At 42.7% G+C, this 19,866-nt stretch overlaps 1 protein-coding gene across 1 annotated transcript in view; it reads left to right on the top strand.

The window, feature by feature from the left end:
- Window positions 1-6,909: 6,909 nt before the first annotated feature.
- Window positions 6,910-19,866, top strand: part of RINT1 (RAD50 interactor 1) — a gene marked incomplete at both ends in the record, with an annotated part of 52,744 nt that continues 39,787 nt past the window's right edge. The window contains 3 exons of the mRNA XM_080701184.1: window positions 6,910-7,024; window positions 9,243-9,430; window positions 18,807-19,048. Coding sequence (XP_080557310.1) covers window positions 6,910-7,024; window positions 9,243-9,430; window positions 18,807-19,048 — 545 coding nt within the window. The remainder of the gene's footprint in view (window positions 7,025-9,242; window positions 9,431-18,806; window positions 19,049-19,866) is intronic.

Raw genomic sequence — 19,866 nt, 5'->3', positions numbered from 1 at the left:
TAATTGGCAGGCCTATATTTGGGAGGAAAGGAAGACTTTTGGGTAAGCGGATGGGAGAAGGGAGATAATGAATTCTTATAAAAAACGTATATATTCAGCCAGGCATGGTGGCACATGCTTGTAATCTCAGCATTTGGGAACCTGAGACAGGAAGATTGTGATTCTCTGACAGACTCAGTTACTTATGAGGCCCTTTGCAACTCAATGAGGCCCTGTTTCAAAATAAAGAATAATAATAATAATAAAAAGGGTTGGAGGTGTAGCTCAGAGGTAGAATGTCCCTGGGTTCCATTTCCAGTACTGAAAAAAAAAAAAAAAGAAAAAAAAGTATATATTTAAGCCGGGCGTGATGGTGCACTAATCCCAGCATTTGGGAGGCTGAGACTGGAGGAACCTGGTTCATGGACAATTTCAGCTACTTAGAGAGGCCCCTTGCAACTCAGTGAGACACTCTTTCAAATATAAAAGAATAAAAATTAGGGTTGGGGGTGTAGCTCAGAGGTAGAATACCCCTGGCTTTCATTCCCAGTACGGCAAAAAAGAAAAAAAGAAACAAAATATAAACTGGGGTGTAGCTCTGAGGTCGAATGCCCTTGGGTTCCATCCCCAGACACACACACACACACACACACACACACACACACACACACACACAATATATATTCAGAGACTTCAGTGTCTCACTTTCAAGGCACTCCGCTGCATCCCTCTGATGCAGTGCTTTGATTGTTCTGTCCCTTCTTTTTACCTTTGCAATAATAAAGCTCTGTTTAAGCTTCCAACAGTGCAGTTATGGCTGTTTTTCCTCAACTAGCTTAAGAACAAGAACCCATGACACCATCTCAGTCATTACGTGGGAGTATAGCTCAGAGGCAGAATGCCCCTGGGTTCAATCCTCAGTTCCCCATACACATAAAAAATGATATCATAGTTATACATGTCTATGATTTAGAGTCAAATGATTCTATAGAAACTGCACGGTCTACAATGAAACAGCAGAGGATGGATCCCAAACCCTCCTCTCACTGCACCTTCTCAAAGGAAGTCATTTCATTATTTGTTCCCCTCCTCCTCCTTCTCCTCCTCCTCCTCCTCCTCCTCCTCCTCCTCCTCCTCCTCCTCCTCCTCCTCCTCCTCCGTACTGGGGATTGAACCCAAAGGCATTCTACATCTGAGCAAAAGCCCCAGCCCTCTTTATCTTTTGTTTTAAAACAGGCTCTTTTTAGGTTGCCAAGAGCCTTGCTACTCACTGAGGCTGGCCTTAAACCTGCAATCCTCCTTTCTTAGCCTCCCAAGTACTGGGATTACAAGTGTGCACCACAACACCTGACTCATTTCACTTCTTTTAGCTTGTTTTGGTATTTTTTTCTTTATGCCTGTATATAATTTGCTTGGTATCTCTATAACATATGTTATTATTTCTTGATTTTTTTTATGTTAGACCTTATCTCTCTCTCTCTCTCTCTCTTTTTTTTTTTTTTCCGGGTCTGGAGATGGAACCCAGGGGCATTCGACCTCCGAGCTACACCCCCTGCCCTATTTTTTAATTCTTTATTTTGAAACCGGGTTTCACTGAGTTGCAGAGGGCCTCACTAAGTAGCTGAGGCTGTCTGTGAACCACGATCCTCCAGGTCTCAGCCTCCCGAATGCTGGAATTACAAGTGTGCGCCACCATGCCCGGCTGACCTTATCCCTTGATTTAATTTTTTTGTTGGTTTTTTGTTTTTTTTTTGTAGATCTGGGGATGGAACCCAGGGGCATTTGACCTCTGAGCTACATGCTCTGCCCTATTTTCTATTTTTTATTTTGAATCAGGGTCTCACTAAGTTGCAGAGGGCCTCACTAAGTAGCTGAGGCTGTCTGCGAACTGAGATACTCAGGTCTCAGCCTCCTGAATGTTGGGATTACAAGCGTGCGCCACCATGCCCACCTCTAGATTTAATTTAATGGAAAATAAGAACTTAACTCCCTATAGTACTTCCCAGCCCTCCATTTGCTCTATATAATTATATTTTCTCAGTATTTGCATTTACATTAACTAGGTATAGATCCCCAGTAACACACACACACACACACACACACACACACACACACACACACCATAATCTCCAGTGGAGGCCTGGTGGCATACACTTTAATTACAATACTTGGGAGACTGAGACAGAAACATAAAAGGAGAGTCACAGGTTCCAGGCCAGCTAGTATGCAGTTAATTTAGGGAGAATCTGTTAAAAAAAAAAAAAATAGATAAAAAGAGGAACCAGGCTTGGTGGTGCAGGCTTATACTACTAGTACTTGGAAGCCTGAGAGAGGAGGATCTCAAATTCAAGGCCAGACTCAGTAACAGCAAGACCTGTTTCAAAATATAAATAGTAATCCCAGCACTTGGGAGTCTGAGACAGGAGGATTGCACAGGTTCGAAGCCAGCCTCAGCTACTAAGTAAGGCTCTCAGCAACTTAGTGAGACCCTGTTTCCAAATAAAAAAATGTAAAATAGATCTGGGAGTGTTGTAGGGGGTAGAAAGCCCCTAGGTTCCATCCCCAGTAAACACACACACACACACACACACACACACACACACACACACACACTAAAAATATAGGGCTAGGAGTGTAGTTTGGAAGGCGAATGCCTTTGGGTTCAGCTTTCAGTGGAAAAAAATAAAGAGGTCTGGGTGTACCTTAGAGGTAGAACACTCCTGGGTTCAACCCCAGCACCCCCACAGAGCTCCAAAGGAGAGGTGGGGACTTACTATAGCGGTCCTCCCGACGGACCGCCAGCAGGGGGCGCCGCAGCGCAGGCCGCGGCTCGCGGGCCGGGCTTCTCTGGGCCGAGAGGAAGGAACCAGAGAGACTGCCAGAGGAAGTCGAGGTGGCGCTCGGTCCTGCAGCCTCCAAGGCTCCTCTGGTGTCTCCCGCTGCCCCGAGCCGGACTCCGCAGGCCACCCTGGCTGCGCGTGGAGCCGAGGACTTGCGAGGAGTCAGGATGCTCCCTGCCGGCGAGATCGGCGAGGCCCCGGTGAGGCGGCGCTGGCCCCCGGGGAGGGGACGCTGCTGGCCCAGCGGGGAGGGGGCGCTGACCTCCCGGGTGGTCATCCCGGTGAGGTGGCCCCGGCAACTTGTGAAAGTAGTTTCCGCCGCCCGAGATAGAGGCCCTGGCAAGACCTCCCAGGGGAAGTAGTCCCGTTGAAGTGGCCCTGGTAGTCCCGGTGAGATGACAGTTCTCGGGGGAGGTGGCCCCACTGGCCGGGCCCTAAGGCGGTGGCGCGGACCGTCCAGAACCTGCATGGGACAGCCTTGGCTGCGCGGGAATGCCCCAGGGGAAGGATCTGGGACCTCTCTGTCCTTCAGTGGGTGCCCTGTTTGAGTTCCATCTACTTCTTAAGCCTTAGTCACATCCATTTTCCTTCTAGGACTGCTCTGAAGGTGATGAAGAAAGGAAGAATGACGCCGAGAAAAGTAAGCAGGTTCCGAACACCGTGGGTCTTTCTGCCCAGCCTTCCCTCCTGAGCTCACCTTTGGAGGGTCTGCAGCAGAGAGGGGTTCTTAGCCTGTTATCTTTTAGATGAAGCATATTTTTTTTTCTGTACAATATGCTTGTATAAAAATAAATACTGGCAAGCCCGGGCGTGGTGGCGCACGCTTGTAATCCCAGCATTCGGGAGGCTGAGACAGGAGGATCACGGTTTGTGGCAGCCTCAGCATCTTAGTGAGGCCCTCCACAACTTAGTGAGACCCTGTTTCAAAATAAAGAATAAAAAAATAGGGCAGGGAGTGTAGCTCAGAGGTCGAATGCCCCTGGGTTCCAGCCCCAGACCCGCAAAAATAAATAAATAAATAAATAAATAAATAAATAAATAAATAGATAAATACTGCCGGGTGTGGTGGTGCACACTTGTAATTCCAGCACTTGGGAAACTGAGACAGGAGGATCATGCAGGTTCAAAGCCAGCCTCAGCTACTTAGTGAGGCTCTCAGCAACTCAGTGAGTCTCTGTTTCCAAATAAAATATAAAATAGGTTGGGGGTAAAGTCCAGAGGTAGAATGCCCTTGCGTTCCATCCCCAATACCACAAAAAATACTGATTATCGTTTTACACATATTTTTGTCTCACTAAGATTGTAAGCTATGGGATGATTTGAAGAAGAGCACCTTCTGACCCTAGTGCAGTCCCTAGTGCAGGGTCTGATGTGCTTTCACTGGAGGTCTGCTCATTAGATAGAACCCAGAATTCTTGGGACCTTCCTATCATTGTAATGAAACATCAATTTATTAAGCATCAGGGATGTGGAGGGGCTAATGATCTAGGAGAGATGACCACTACCTTAACTGGGTTCAAAGGAAGCAAATGACAGTTGTCTAGTTTTACTTTCACCTTCAGTTAATTTGCAATTAAAAATTGCTCTACAAAGAGCACAGTGGATCACTTGGATCCTGGATCTTGGATGGGCACGGAAGGTGGGACAGGTTGGAACCTCTGTTTCATATCTAAGACAAGCATATGTCAGGAATGTCGATATTTGTGATTTTACTTTAATGAGCTAAGCATAACAGGTTATTGGAAATCAGGGACTCTTCAGTGCGCCTGTGGTGTGCGTGTGTGCATGATTGTGTGTTTTTGGGAATTGAACCCAGAGACGTTCAACCTCTGAGCTACACCCCTGGTTTTTTTTGGTTTTTTTTTTGGTACTGGGGGTGGAACCCCAGGGCATTTCTACCTCCGGGATATACTCCCAGACCTATTTAATTTAATTTATTTTTTATTTTTTTGGTGGTACTGGGGGTGGAACCCTGAGGCTTTCTACCTCTGGGCTATACTCCCAGACCTATTTTATATTTTTATTTGGAAACAGGGTCTCACTAAGTTGCTGAGAGCCTCACTAAGTAGCTGAGGCTGGCTTTGATCCTCCTGTTTCAGTCTCCCAAGCGTGGGGATTACAAGCATGTGCCACCGCCTGGCCCCAAACCTATTTTATACGTTATTTGGAAACAGGGTCTCACTAAGTTGCTGAGAGCCTCACTAAGTAGCTGGGACTGGCTTTGAACCTGTGCAATCCTCCTGTCTCAGTCTCCTAACTGCTGGGATTACAAGCGTGCGCCACCACGCCTGGCAAGCTACACCCCCTATTTAAAAAAAAATTATTTTTGCAGTACTGGGGATGGAACCTAGGGGCATTCTACCTCTGAGCTACACCCCCAGCCCTATTTTTAATTCTATCTTTCTTTCTTTTTTGGAAACAGAGTCTCACTGAGTTGCAAAGGGCCTCACTAAGTAGCTGGTTCTGTCTGCGAACCGTGATCCTCCTGTGTCAGCCTCCCAAATGCTGGGATTACAAGCATGCACCACCATTCCTGGTTTGTTTGTTTATTTACTTATTTATTTTGGTACTGGGGTTCCTGGAAGCCCTTCTACCTCCAGGCTATGCTCCCAGACCTATTTTTTATATTTTTATTTGGAAACAGGGTCTCCTAAGCCAGGGCGCGCGGCTGGCTTCGAACCTGTGCGATCGATCCTCCTGTCTCTGCCTCCCAAGTGCGGGGACTACAAGCGTGCGCCACCACGCCCGGCTAATTTATTTATTTTAAAGCAAGTTAGAATCAACTCCCCAAGATAAAGCAACCACAGCATTCATAAAATAGTCCCAACTTCCGTTTTTCTGCATGTATATCACACAACTCACTTATCTGTTTATCCACAATAAACAGCAAAAGAGAGAAGACATTGTAAGTGCAGTATGTAATAGTAGACAAGTTATTGTTGTTGATGTTTATTATTATTACTTTTTTGTGGGTCTAGGGATGGAACCCAGGGGCATTTGCTCTTCGAGCTATACCCCGTCCTATTTTTTTTTATTCTCTTTCTTTTCTTTTTTCTTTTTCTTTCTTTTTCTTTTTTTTTTGGTGGTACTGGGGTTCCTGGAAGCCCTTCTACCTCTGGGCTACACTCCCAGACCTATTTTTTATATTTTTATTTGGAAACAGGGTCTCTTAAGCCAGCGCGGCTGGCTTCAAACCTGCGCGATCCTCCTGTCTCCGCCTCCCAAGCACAGGGATTATAAGTGTGCACCACCATGCCTGGCTTATTCTTTATTTTGGAACAGGGTCTTACTAAGTTGAGGAGGGCCTTACTAAGTAGCTGAGTCTGTCCAGGAATTGCGCTCCTCCTGTCTCAGCCTTCCAAATGCTGGGATTACAAGTATTTGCCACCATGCCCAGCTTTGGGCTTTATTGTTTAAGTTTGAAATACAGCCTCCCTAAATTGCTGAGGCTGGCCTTGAACCTGCAGTCCTCCTGTCTCAGCCTTCTAAGCAGTGGGATCATAGGCATGTGCCACCATGTCTGGGTCCCCTTTCAACCTTTAAGTGTAGCCTAGGGCAAATGTTATACTTTGTAGTTTGGAAATTGAGGTATAGTTGTATATTTTGCTTCTCTTACCCACCAGTGGGCTTTCATAGCTTCTGAACAGTCTTTTAGTATTTATAAATTAGCTAGAACAGAGGAAAAGTTGTTTTGGGCGGGTAGACGGAAGGGAGAGGAAGGATCACACGTGGTGCCAAACACAGTAATATATGTTCTGTTAATCTTTATGAGAGTAATTGAGTGATATCTGATATGTGCATCTTGCCTTTAGGTATATCTTTATTTTGATATTTATATTTAATCTGAATTGAGAGTTGTTTTGTAATGAGGCTGATTATACCTTCCTTCCTTTCTCTCACTGCTGTTGTTTTTACAACTGCACTTTTAGTCAAGAGCAAAGTTCTGTGAAGGACAGCTCCAAGGAAGAACAGAGGTGAATTCTAATCTGTTCCGTGCCCCTAGCTTTCTCCCTCACAATGCACTTTTTTTTTTTTTTTAATGCCTAGGAACGACTTAAATCTAGCAAGGTTAATCCCTCCGTGTGGACAAATGAGAATCGTGGAGGGAGCACAGTTGAGCATGTTTCATGGTTGCACCGAGATATGGAGCCCCCGTTATACCAAGTGTGACCACAACTGCTTGTCTAGAAAGGAGGAAACCATGAGTAATCAAAAAGGGTAGCTTAGGCCTGGAAGCAGATAGTTCAGGAGCAACACATGCTCTCACACGAGAGGTGGCGTGGAATGAGAACTATAACTGTGGGTCATGTCACTCCTCCACACTTTGCCAAGAAGCCGCAGTGAACGTCCAGGTTTCTCCGAGGTCCAGGGCACCGTTCAAAAAGCCACTCACCTGTAATCCCAGCTATTTGGGAGGCTGAGGCAGGAGGATTAAAAGTTGGAGGCCCGCATGTACAACTCAGCAAGAGCATATCAAAGTAAAAATAAAAAGTTCTTAAGCAGGCATGGTGGTAGGAGTCTGTAATCCTAGGACTTGGGAGACTGAGGCAGAGCCAGCCTAGGCAACTTAGTAAGACTCTGTTTCCAAGTAAAAAATGAAAAGCGCTCGGGATGTAGTTCAGTGATAAGAGTATACCTGGGCTCTATCTCCAGTATTCCCCCCTCCCAGCCCCCAAAACCCCTACTTTGCAAAGCATAAGGAATGATCAGTTTTAAGCATACCATAAGGAGTGGACTCTGGGAATTTTTGCTACTAGATGGGATGAGACGCAAGCTACGGAGTCCTTGCTTTCGCTAGGCATTGTCTGCTCTGTTGAAGTAAATGTTTAGCGAAGGATCTCCATTGTTACTCTTCAGAAAGACCTTACGATTCCAAGTCATCTGTTTTGCCACATTTTTTAAGTCCTTTGTGAACTGAGCTTAGTCTGATTTGTTTGCCTTGGAAAGAATCTCACTGACTATAAAAGAACCATTTTGATTTTTTCCTAGTAATTTATGTTTTTTCTCATGTTTCTTTTTTCTTCTTCTTTTTTTCCCCCTTGTGGTACTGATACTGAACTCAGGGGCATTCTACCTTTGAGCTACACCTCCAGCCCTATTTTATATTAAATGAATTAATTAATTAACTTATTTATTTATTTTTGGTGGTACTGGGGATGGAACCCTTCTACACTCCCAGACCTATTTTATATTTTATTTGGAAACAGAGTCTCTTAAGCCAGAGAGGCTGGCTTCGAACCTGCGTGATCCTCCTGACTCTACCTCCCAAGCGCGGGGATTACAAGCATGTGCCATCACAGCTGGCTTTATTTTTATTTTGAAACAGAACTTCCCTAGGTTGATGAGAGTCTTACTACTTGCTGAGGCTGTCCTAGAACCTGCAATCATCCTGTCTCAACCTCCCAAGTATTGGAATTACAGGTGTGCACCACCATGCCTGGCTCACACACAACTCTTCATATTTTTTGTTTTGGGACCAGGTCTTGCTAGGTTGCTGAAAGTGTTGCTACTTGTTGAGGCTGCCCTCAAATCTCAAATCTGAAGCTGGGAGTGGTGAGGCATGCTTGTAATCCTTGGGCTTGGGAAACAGAGACAGGAGGATCACGCAGGTTCGAAGCCAGCCTCAGCTACTTAGTGAGGCTCTCAGCAACATAGACCGTGTTTCCAAATAAAGTATAAAATAGGTCTGGGGGTAAAGCCCGGAGATAGAAAAGCACCTGGGTTCCAACCCCAGTACCACCAAAAAAAAAAAAAAAAAAGTCAAATTTGAGCCTCCTAAGTAAGTATTAGGATTACAGGGTATGTATGCCACCACGCCTCGCTCTCAGTACTGTCAGTACTGTTTTAATTTTATTTTTAATTTTTTTTTTGGTGCTGGAATTGACTCCAGAAGCATTCTACCTCTGAGTTACATCCCCAGCCCTCTTTTATTTTTTATTTTTTTCATTTTGAAATAAGGTCTCACTAGGTTGGTGAGTGTCTCACTACTTGCCGACAGGCTATCCTCAAACCTACAATCCTCTTATCTCAGCCTCCCAAGTTCTGGGATTACAGGTGTGATCCCAGCCATACCTGGCCTAAATTACTAACTTTTAAAGTAGATATACTAGTCAGGTGTGGTGGTGCATGCCTGTAAGCCCAGTACTTGGGAGGCTGAGACAGGAGGAATGCAGGTTTGTGATCAGCCTCAGCAATTTAGTGAGGCCCTCTGCAACTTAATCAGATCCTCTTTCAAAATAAATAAAATGGGGCTGGGAATGTAGAAAATAGGAATGCCTCGAGTTCAAGCCCCAGTACTGCAAAACTTAATTAGTTAATTAATTAAAGTAGATATATTGCCTTGTATGTCTTCTATTTCCTTTCATTTTTTAACTCCATAGAATTTAGTTGTGTTGAATTGTCCCTATTTTTTTTTAACTTTAGGTGATATAAATATTTCAGTGCTTGTTGACAGTGATCAAGTTTGCAAAAGTACAGATGAAGATGGTGACCTTCCTTCTTACGTGTCAGCATTCATAGAAAAGGAAGTCGGAAGTGACCTTAAATCTTTAAAGAAACTTGATAAACTTATAGAACAGATGACTGAAAGTAAAATGCAATTAGAAGAACAGGTAAGTATTAAAACTCACTGAAGTGATATCAGTAGTTTCCTCATTATAAACAATAGAATATGAACACAATCACTACTTTGTACAATTTAAAAGATACGGGTTGCAGCCGGGCATGCTGGCGCACGTTTGTAATTCCAGCGCTTGGGAGGCTGAGACAGGAGGATCACACAGGTTCAGAGCCAGCCTCAGCTACTGAGTGAGGCTCTCAGCAACTTAGTGAGACCCTGTTTCCAAATAAAGTATAAAATAGGTCTGGGGGTATATCCCGGAGGTAGAAAAGCCCCCGGGGTTCACCCTCAGTACCACACACACAAAAAAAGATACAGGTTGTGACAAATAATCTAATCATTTTAAATTGTGCACTAAGTTTCAAAGCCTACAAGGTACTACTACTTTACAAAATATGTAAAAGACAAAGTTCCTACTGGTTTATGTCTTGAAAGCATAGCTAACATACATTTATTTATTTGTTTATTTTTGTGGGTTTGGGGATGGAACCCAGGGGCATTTGACCTCTGAGCTACACCCCGTGCCCTATTTTTTATTCTTTATTTTGAAACAGGGTCTCACTGAGTTGCAGAGAACCTCACTAAGTAGCTGAGGCTGTCCGCGAACCATGATCCTCTGGTCTCAGCCTCCCGAATGCTGGGATTACAAGCGTGCGCCACCACGCCCAGCTTATTTATTTATTCATTCATTCATTTATTCATTTATTTATTCATTTATTTTGCGGGTCTGAGGATGGAACCCAGGGACATTTGACCTCCGAGTTTAATCCCCTGCCCTATTTTTTATTCTTTATTTTGAAACAGGGTCTCACTAAGTTGTGGAGGGCCTCACTAAGTAGCTGAGGCTGTGCGCGAACCACGATTCTCCTTTCTCAGCCTTCCCAGTGCTGGGATTACAAGCGTGCACTACCACGCCCGGCCATAGCTAACATTTTATATAGATTTCCAAACAATGGCTTCTAAAATGCTTTTTTGAATAAATAATTTCATGGTAAACAAAGATATTTAAACACCATCGTTTCCAATTTTTATAAGTACACATCTAAGAAGGGAACATGAAAAGAAGTAGAACATCATAATTATTGTTATTTCTGGATGGTTGGTTGACAGGTAATTTATTTTCTTCATATTTTTATATAGTTTTAGGTCTTTCTTTCTTTCTTTCTTTCTTTCTTTCTTTCTTTCTTTCTTTCTTTCTTTCTTCAGTACTGGGGATTGAACCCAGGGACATTCTTCTGAGCTACACTCCCAGCCTTATTTTTTATTCTTTTGAAACAGGGTCTCACTGAGTTGCAAAGTGCCTCATTAAGTAGCTGAGCTGTTCGCGAACCGCGATCCTCCTATCTCAGCCTCCCGAATGCTGGGATTACGATCATGTGCCACCACACCCGGCTCCTTGGGTTTTTCCTTTTTACAGTGAACATATTACTTAAAATAGCCAGGCATTACTTAAAAGAGCCAGTGTACACCTGTAATCCCAGTACTTGGGAGGCTGACACAAGAGGATCACAGGGTTGAGACCAGCTTCAGTAATTTAGCAGGGTCCTGAGCAACTTAAAGTTTTTCAAAATAAAAACTAACATAGGGCTGGGAGTGTAGCTCAAAGGCAGGACATTGAGCCCATATTCCTGTTTAATCCCCAGTACCGCACACACAAAAAGATATTACTTAAGATAATTCTAAAAATACCCAGTGAAAGTAACTGTAAACCAAAAATAACGGAATCTCTATACTCAAAATAGTCTGTCAAAGGAAAATAAAAACTTTATAGTATAAATACTAAATTAGGTAAAGTAAGCTTTGTGGGTATGTGGGTGTCAGTTGTCTTAAGTTCTCCCATCTCCACACACCACCTTAGGCCTTTACATTTTCTGTCTTCTACCACACTTACTGCTGGACTCCATGGTCGCTTGGCCTGCTCAGCCTTTCCACAGTTACTGGGCTCTTTGGGGGGGATAGCGCACAGCTGAGCGGGTTGATGTCAGCCAGTGTGTGGAATGCCACCAGGGCTGTCCCCAGCCTTATCTGGCAGTCCTTCCACGGGAAGGTCAGCTCTCCTGCTGCCCCCTCACCTCCCTTTCTAATTCTCCCCAAGACACCTACCTAATCTGTCCGTTCTGCCCTTTCTTTTTCCCAAACAAAAAGTTGAGGCCATTTGCATAATCTATTGTGCAGTCTATCCTACATTCTCAAACATACTGGTAACCATTTCTACCTCTTACTTCAGCAGAGGCTCAAGTTAAGGCAGTCCCTAGGCACCAGGTCCTTCCTTCCACCTCAGTAAATTCGTTTTGCTCTTGAAATTTGACCCTTTGGTCTTCAAACAGTCCTGTCCCTGCAGTGTATGGACATACACAGACCCTCTGTATAAGACCAAAACAAAGACATTGCCCTCATCTCCTTGTAGATTTTAGTTCTTTCCTTTGGCTATGAGGCTGCTGCTGCTGCTGCTGCTGCTGCTGCTGCTGCTGCTTCTTCTTCTTTTTTTTTTTTTTTTTGCAGTACTGGGGATGGAACTCAGGGGCATTCTACTCCAAACTACACCCCCAGCCCTATTTTTTATTCTTTACTTTGAAACAGGGTGTCACTGAGTTGCAAAGGACCTCGCTAAATAGCTGAGGCTGTTTGTGAACCCGGATCCTCCTGTCTCAGCTTCCCAAATGCTGGGATTACAAGCGTGCGCCACCACGCCCGGCTGAGGCTTCTTCTAAAAGTCATCTTTGTTATCTAACTTGCCATTTGCTCTTTGACCGACTATATTCAGACTTCTTCCTTTCTTTCTCTCTTTCTTTCTTTCTTTCTTTCTTTCTTTCTTTCTTTCTTTCTTTCTTTCTTTCTTTCTTTCTTTCTTTCTGTGGTACTGGGGGTGGAACCCAGAGGCTTTCTACCTCTGGGCTATACTCCCAGACCTTTTTTTATATTTTATTTGGAAACAGAGTCTCACTAAGTTGCTGAAAGCCTCACTAAGTATCTGAGGCTGACTTCGAACCCATGCGATCCTCCTGTTTCAGCCTCCCAAGCGCGGGGATTACAAGTGTGTGCCACCACGCCCGGCGACTTGTTTCTTTAAAGACCACAGAAACTTTTTTTTTCGGTATTGGTGATGGAACCCAGGGGTTTCTACCTGCAAGTTACACATGCAGACGTATTTTTTTTTTTACTATTTATTTATTTATTTATTTATTTGCATACTGGGGATAGAATCTGGGGCATTCTACCTTTGAGCTACAACCCCAGTCGTATTTTTTATTCTTTATTTTGAAATAGGGTCTCAGTGAGTTGCAAAGGGCCTCGCTAAGTAGCAGCTGAGGCTGTCTTTGAACTGTGATCCTCCTGTCTCAGCCTCTCAAATGCTGGGATTGCAAGTGTGCACCACTATGCCCAGTTTTTACTCTTTATTTTGAAACAGGGTTTCACTGAGTTGCAAAGGACCTCTCTAAGTAGTAGCTGAGGCTGCCCATGAACCACGATCCTCCTGTCTCAGACTCTTCAATGCTGGGATTACAAGCATAAGCCACCACACTGCTGACCCAGAAACTTTTGATGAAGTCTCTTGTTGAACCTGGAATTCAACATGTCCAAAAGTCTAATGGTCCATTTATTTATTTATTTATTTATTTATTTATTCATTTATTAAATTTTTTATTGGTGCATTATATTCATATATCATACTGGGGTAAAAAGCTTGTGTGGACATACATGTACACATCACCCATTTAGTCCCTACCCAATTCCCACCCCATTCCCTCCCCTAGTGGTCCATTTATTAAAAGGTTTCTCTCTTCCAGGTGTGGTTTTGCACACCTGGCTGAGGGTGAGGCCTGTAATCCTGTACTTGAGAGGTGGAGACAAGAAGATCTCAATCAGCTTCAGCAACTTAGTGAAACGCTCAGCAACCTAGTGAGACCCTGTCTCAAAAACAAAAAATAAGAAGGGCTAGCTGGGCGTGGTGGTGCACGCTTGTAATCCCCGCACTTGGGAGGCTGAGACAGGAGGATCACGCAGGCCCATTTTTATTTGTTTTGAAACAGAGTCTCACTAGGTTGCTGAGGTCTTGCTGTGTTGCTCACGCTGTCCTTGGACCTGTGATCCCTTCATTTGCTTTATGCTGCCACAGTAACTTGTTTTTGTTCCTGACACCCCCCCACCCCGTGGTACTGGGGATTGAACCCAGGGCATTCTATATCTGAGCTACATCCTCACCCTATTTTATTATTTTTATTTTGAAACAGGGTCTCGCTAGGTTGATGAGAGTCTCAATACTTCCTGAGGCTGGCCACAAACCTGTGATCTCCTCCTGTCTCAGCCTCCCAAGTACTGGGATTACGGGCCTGCACCACCATGCCCAGTTCAGAATGTTTATTATATGTAAATAGGAAATATACATATATATATAATATAGGTATGTAATTAATTTTTCTATGCCTATACAAGTACATATATGCTTAAGATATGCAGACCATGACTTTTCCTTTTCTATACTATTATTGGTACACTGTAATTATACACCAGAGTGAGATTCAAAGTGATATGTAAATACACACAGGGCTCTGTGTTTCCCTCCATATCCCACCCACTCCCCTTTTCTCCCTCCCTGCACATGCCAGTGAGCGTGGTAATGATACTTTCATGAATGGACATGAGCTTGTCACTCCCCACCGCCCTCCCCCAATCCCGAGGCACTATTCTGCCGGTCTCTCTTCACTTGACTAAAGTCCCTTTTGTTTCGTATTTTCTCTCTAGCTTACACACATGAGCCAAAACATAATGACCCTTGACTTTCTGAGACTGGTTGATCTTACTTAGCATAATATTCTCTAGTTCCATCCGTTTTCCTGCAGATGGAGTAGTTTTGTTCTTCGTTATGGCCAAGTAAAACTCCATTGTGTGTGTAGACCACTTATTCTCTATCCTTTCATCTCTTGACAGACACCTAGGTTGGTTCCATAATTTGGCTATTGTGAACTGTGCTGCTATAAACAGCTTAACTTTTGTAATTAACGTTAAATAGTACTTGTTTTCCTATCAGATATAGATCGAGCTCTTTTTGATATACCATTATTTATTTAACCAGGTGTCCTTTTTTTTTTTTTTTTTTTTTGCGGATCTGGAGATGAAACCCAGAGGCATTCAACCTCCAAGCTACACCCCCTGCCCTATTTTTTTAATTCTTTATTTTGAAACAGGGTCTCACTGAATTGCAGAGGGCCTCACTAAGTAGCTGAGGCTGTCTCCTAACCGCAGTCCTCCAGTCTCAGCCTCCCAAATGCTGGGATTACAAGCATGAGCCACCACTCCCGGCTACCAGGTGTCCTTTTTGATTAACATTTATTTATTTATTTATTTATTTATTTATTTATTTATTTATTTATTTATTTATTTATTTTTGTGGCACTGGGAATGGAACCCAAGGGCACTCAACATCTGAGCTACACCCCCAGTCTTCATTTTTTATTCTTTATTTTGAAATAGGATCTCACTGAGTTGTAAAGGGCCTCACTAAGTAGCTGAGGCTGGCCATGAACTGTGATCCTCCTGTCTCAGCCTCCCGAATGCTGGGATTACAAGCATGTGCCACCATGCCCAGCTACTATTTATTTGTTTTTTGTGGTACTGGGGATGGAATCCAGGGGCATTCTACTCCTAGCCCTATTTTTTTTTTTTATTTCAAAACAGTGTCTCACTGAGTTGCAAGGACCTCACTAAGTAGCTGAGACTATCTATGAGAACCGCGATCCTCCGGTTTTAGCCTCCTGAGTGCTGGGATTACAGGCATAGGCCACCACACATGGCTTGATTAACATCTAGAAACATTTTGGGGGGGGGGTACTGAGGTTAAACTCAGAGGCATTCTGCATCTAAACTATACCTACAGCCCTATTTATTGTTTATTTTATTTATTAGAGTACTGGGGATGGAACCCAGGGGCATTCTACCTCTGAGCTACAGCCCTATTTTTTAGTCTTCTTATTTCTTGAAACAGGGTCTCACTGAGTTGCAGAAGGCCTCAGTAGTTAGCTCTGCAAACAGAGATCCTCTTCTCTCAGCCTCACAAGTAATGGGATTACACACATGTGCCACCATGCCCAACTTTTTATTTTTTCCTTTTAACAGGGGGTCTTTAGGTTGCTGAGTCTCACTATGTTCCTGAGGCTGGTCTTGAACCTCTGTTATTTCTATCTCAGCCTTTCAAGTACTGGGATTACAGGTATGTGCTACCATACTCGGCTTCTTTGACATTTTTTTTTTCTGGTTCCAGATTTTTTTTTTTTCCCTTTTTGTGGTACTGGGGATGGAACCCAGGGGAATTCTATCTCCAAGCTATACCCCCAATCCTCTTTTTTTTTTTTTTTTTTTTTTTTTTTTTTTTTGCGAGTTTGGGGATAGAACCCAGAGGCATTTGACCTCCGAGCTACTCTCCCTGCCCAATTTTTTATTCTTTATTTTGAAACAGGGTCTCACTGAGTTGCAGAGGGCCTCACTAAGTAGCTGAGGTTATCCACAAACTGCGATCCTCCGGTCTTAGCCTCCCGAATGCTGAGATTACAATTGTGCGCCACCACGCCTGGCTCCTATTTTTTATTTTTTATTTTGAAACAGGGTCTCACTGAGTTGCAAAGGGCCTTACTAAGTAGCTGAGGCTGTCTGAAAATAGTGATCCTCCTGTCTCAGCATCCCAAATGCTGGGATTACAAGCGTGTGCCACCACGCCCAGCTTCTAGTTTTTGTTATTACAAATAATATGGAAATAAACATAATCGTTTTTCACATTACCTTTTTCTTCTGTACAAGAAGCTGAACCCAGGAACATTCTATCTCTGAGCTATAACTCCAGCCCTATTTTATTTATACTTTGAGACAGGGTCTCACTAAGTTACTGGGACTGGCCTTGAACCTGCAGTCCTCTTGTGTCAGCCTCCTAAATACTGGATTACAGGCATATGCAGTGATGCTTAACTTCACATTACCTTGCTTTTTTCTTTTTCTTTCTTCTATTTACTTACTTTTTCCTTTTCTTTCTTTCTTTCTTTCTTTCTTTCTTTCTTTCTTTCTTTCTTTCTTTCTTTCTTTCTGTGATATCCTTCTCTGATACAACCCCAGCCCTGTTTAATTTTTTTATTTTGAAACAGGGTCTCACTAAGTTGCCAAGGGCCTCACCAATTACTGAGGACGTGATCTTCCTATCTCATCCTCCCAAGTACTGGGATTAAAAGCGTCTGCTACATGCCCAGCTTTACAGTAGCTTTCTAAGTCATAAATTTAACTGAATTTTTTTTTTATTAATAACTCTTCAGCCAGGCTTGGTGGCACACGCTTCTAATCCCAGTACTTGGGAGGCTGAGACAGGTGGGTTGCAGGTCTGTGACCAGCCTTAGCTACTTAGTGAGGCCCTCCACAACTTAATGATACAATATGTATGTATGTATGTATGTATGTATGTATGTATGTATGTATGTATGTATGTTACTAGGGGTAGAACCCAGGGGTTTTTCTACCTCCAGGTTACACCTTCAGACCTATTTTATACTTTATTTGGAAATAGGGTTTCAAAAAGTTGCTGAGAGCCTCAATAAGTAGCTAACTAAGGCTGGCTTCAAACTTGTACAATCCTCCTGTCCCAGCCACCATGCCCAGTACTAAGACCCTGTTTTAAAATAAAGAATAAAAAATAGGGGTGGCTGGGTGTGGTGGCGCATGCTTGTAATCCCACTACTTGGGAGGCTGAGACAGGAGGATGGGAGGTTCTCATCCAAGTGTCAGCTACTTAGTGAGGCCCTCTGCAGCTTAGTGAGGCTCTGTTTCAAAATAAAGAATAAAAAATAGGGCTGAGGTTGTAGCTTGGAGATAGAATGCCTCTGGGTCCAGTTCCCAGTACCACAAACAAACAAACAAACAAACAACTTGCTAAACACAGTGGAGTACATCTGTAATCCCAGTATTTGGGAGGCTGAGACAGGAGGACTACAGGCTCAAAGCCAGCTTCAGCAATTCAGGGAGGCTTCCATCAACTTAGCAAGATTCTGTTTTCAAATAAAAAAATAAAATAGGGCTGGGGTTGTAGCTCAGAGGTAGAATGCCTTGGGTTCAATCTACAATACCACAAACAATAAAAAACTCTTAGTGGCTTTCCATTGCTTATTGGATAAATCTGCATTCTTCTAGGGCACAGGATGCCACCTCTGATCTGGTCTCTTCCCTACCTGTCCAGACTCATCTTTTTCTTTCTTTTTCTTTTTTCTTTTTTTTTTTTTTGGTGGTACTAGGGATTGAACCCAGGGGTATTAATTCTACTTCTGAATTACACCCCAGTCCTATTTTTTTATTCTTTATTTATTTTTATTTTATTTTTGTAGTACTGGGGGTGGAACCCCGGAACTTTTCTACCTCCGGGCTATACTCCCAGATCTATTTTATACCCAGCTCTGTTTTTATTTTTATTTTTATTTGGAAGTGGTCTGACTAAGTTGCTGAGAGCTTCACTGGGTTGCCGAGGCTGGCTTTGGACCAGCAATCCTCCTGTCTGAGCCTCCCAAGTCCTGGGGCTACAGGCTTGTGCCACCATGCCTGGTTTATAAAAATCTTTGTACTGTACTGATGCTTCATATTTGTACATGTTTTCCCATATGCCATAAAAGGGAATTTAATAATATTAAAATAATTTAATATAAAATAATATAATATAAAAGAATATAAAATTAATTTAATATAAAATAATTTAATAAATGCCATATCCAAAGACATCATGTAGACATTATCCTACCATGTTAATGGTTCTTAGACTGGGCTTAAACCAGATTCACTAGGGCCTAGGGGGGTTATATAATATCATCACTTGTTTTTGAAGGTAAGTAATAGATAAAGCAAGTGATACCTGACTGGACTCTCTGAATGGCTGAGCCTAGGAAGGCAGATTCTAGAAGCTTGCTTGGGCAGATGTGATAGGCCCCTCTCTATGAATGTATGTGAATGTGTCTCACATAACTTATTTTATGTTTGGGTTTGAGTGATACAGGATGAAGAAATCCAACCTTTTGAAATTTTTTTTCCTTTTTTTGTGGTACTGAGGATTGAATCCAGGGGCATTCTACCTCTGGGATATACCCTCAGCCCCATTACAAAAAAATTTTTTTAAAATTTGGAAACAGGGTCTTGCTAAGTTGCTGACACCCTCACTAAGTCATTGAGGCTGGCTGGGAGTCTGTGATCCTCCTGTCTCAGCCTCCCAAGTACTAGGATTACAGGTGTGTGCCACCACACCTGGCTTCTTTTGAAGTTTTGAATGGACAATTTTCACTTTTGGAAGGGAATGCACTAAAATAAAAAGAGTTATGAAATTTTTATCTGATTCCTTTTTTTTGTATGGTTAGGTACTTACAGTTTCATCAGAAATTCCTAAAAGAATTCAAAGTGCCCTAAAAAATGCGGAGGAATCAAAGCAATTCCTTAATCAGTTTTTGGAGCAAGAAACTCATCTCTTCAGCTCCATTAGCAGCCATTTACTGGAAGCACAGCCCTGGATGGATGATCTTGGGGCTATGATTAACCAAATTGAAGAGATTGAACGCCATCTTACCTACCTTAAATGGATTTCACAAATTGAAGAACTCAGGTAAAATGGGTCTCTTTGTTCTCATAATTATTATTTTCCTTTGAGGCTCTGTCTCAGAGTGTATGCTTGCCATTAAATAATTGAGTTAATTAAAGATTATAATGATGTAATTTTACCAGTTGTTATGAAAATAGCATTATGATAATGATTCTTTTTCTTTATTGTGAATGAACATAAACTTTTCAGAATTTAATTTGCATTTGAAAGGAGATAATCTAAGTTAAAGTTTCAAATCTTATGTTATGAACACATGGTAAAAAGTTTTGTAATGCTAAATTAGTAAAAATATCGTCAGTGTGGTAATAGGTATTCCTGTTTTATTTTTTTAGAGATTGTCAGTTAATAAAATGGATTACTTTCTCTAGAATTTGATTTTTTTTCCCCAGTGGGAATCATCTAATAAGAACTATACAGTATTCTTAGGTGTATTACAGTGTTTTAATACCTGTGTGTAGGGGGAAATAAAGAAATTAACTTCTTTTTTTTTTTTTCCGGTACTGGAGATAGAACCCAGGGGGACAGGGAAATTCTTCCTCTGAGCTATACTTCCAGCCCTCATTTCTCTCTCTCTCTCTCTCTCTCTCTCTCTCTCTCTCTCTCTCTCTCTCTCTTTTTTTTTGGCAGTACTAGGGATGGAACCCAGGGGCATTGTACCTCTGAGCTACACCCCCAGCCCTATTTTTTATTCTTTATTTTGAAACTGGGTCTCACTGAGTAGTAAAGGGCTTCACTAAGTAGCTGAAGCTGTCTGTGAACAGTGATCCTCCTGTCTCAGCCTCCCAAATGCTGGGATTACAAGCGTGCACCACCACATCTGG

The sequence above is a fragment of the Muscardinus avellanarius genome (genome assembly GCF_963383645.1).
Source record: "Muscardinus avellanarius genome assembly, chromosome: 9".
Lineage (NCBI taxonomy): Eukaryota > Metazoa > Chordata > Mammalia > Rodentia > Gliridae > Muscardinus > Muscardinus avellanarius.
The sequence above is the reverse complement of the archived record's forward strand: the minus strand, read 5'-3'. Positions and strand labels throughout refer to the sequence as shown.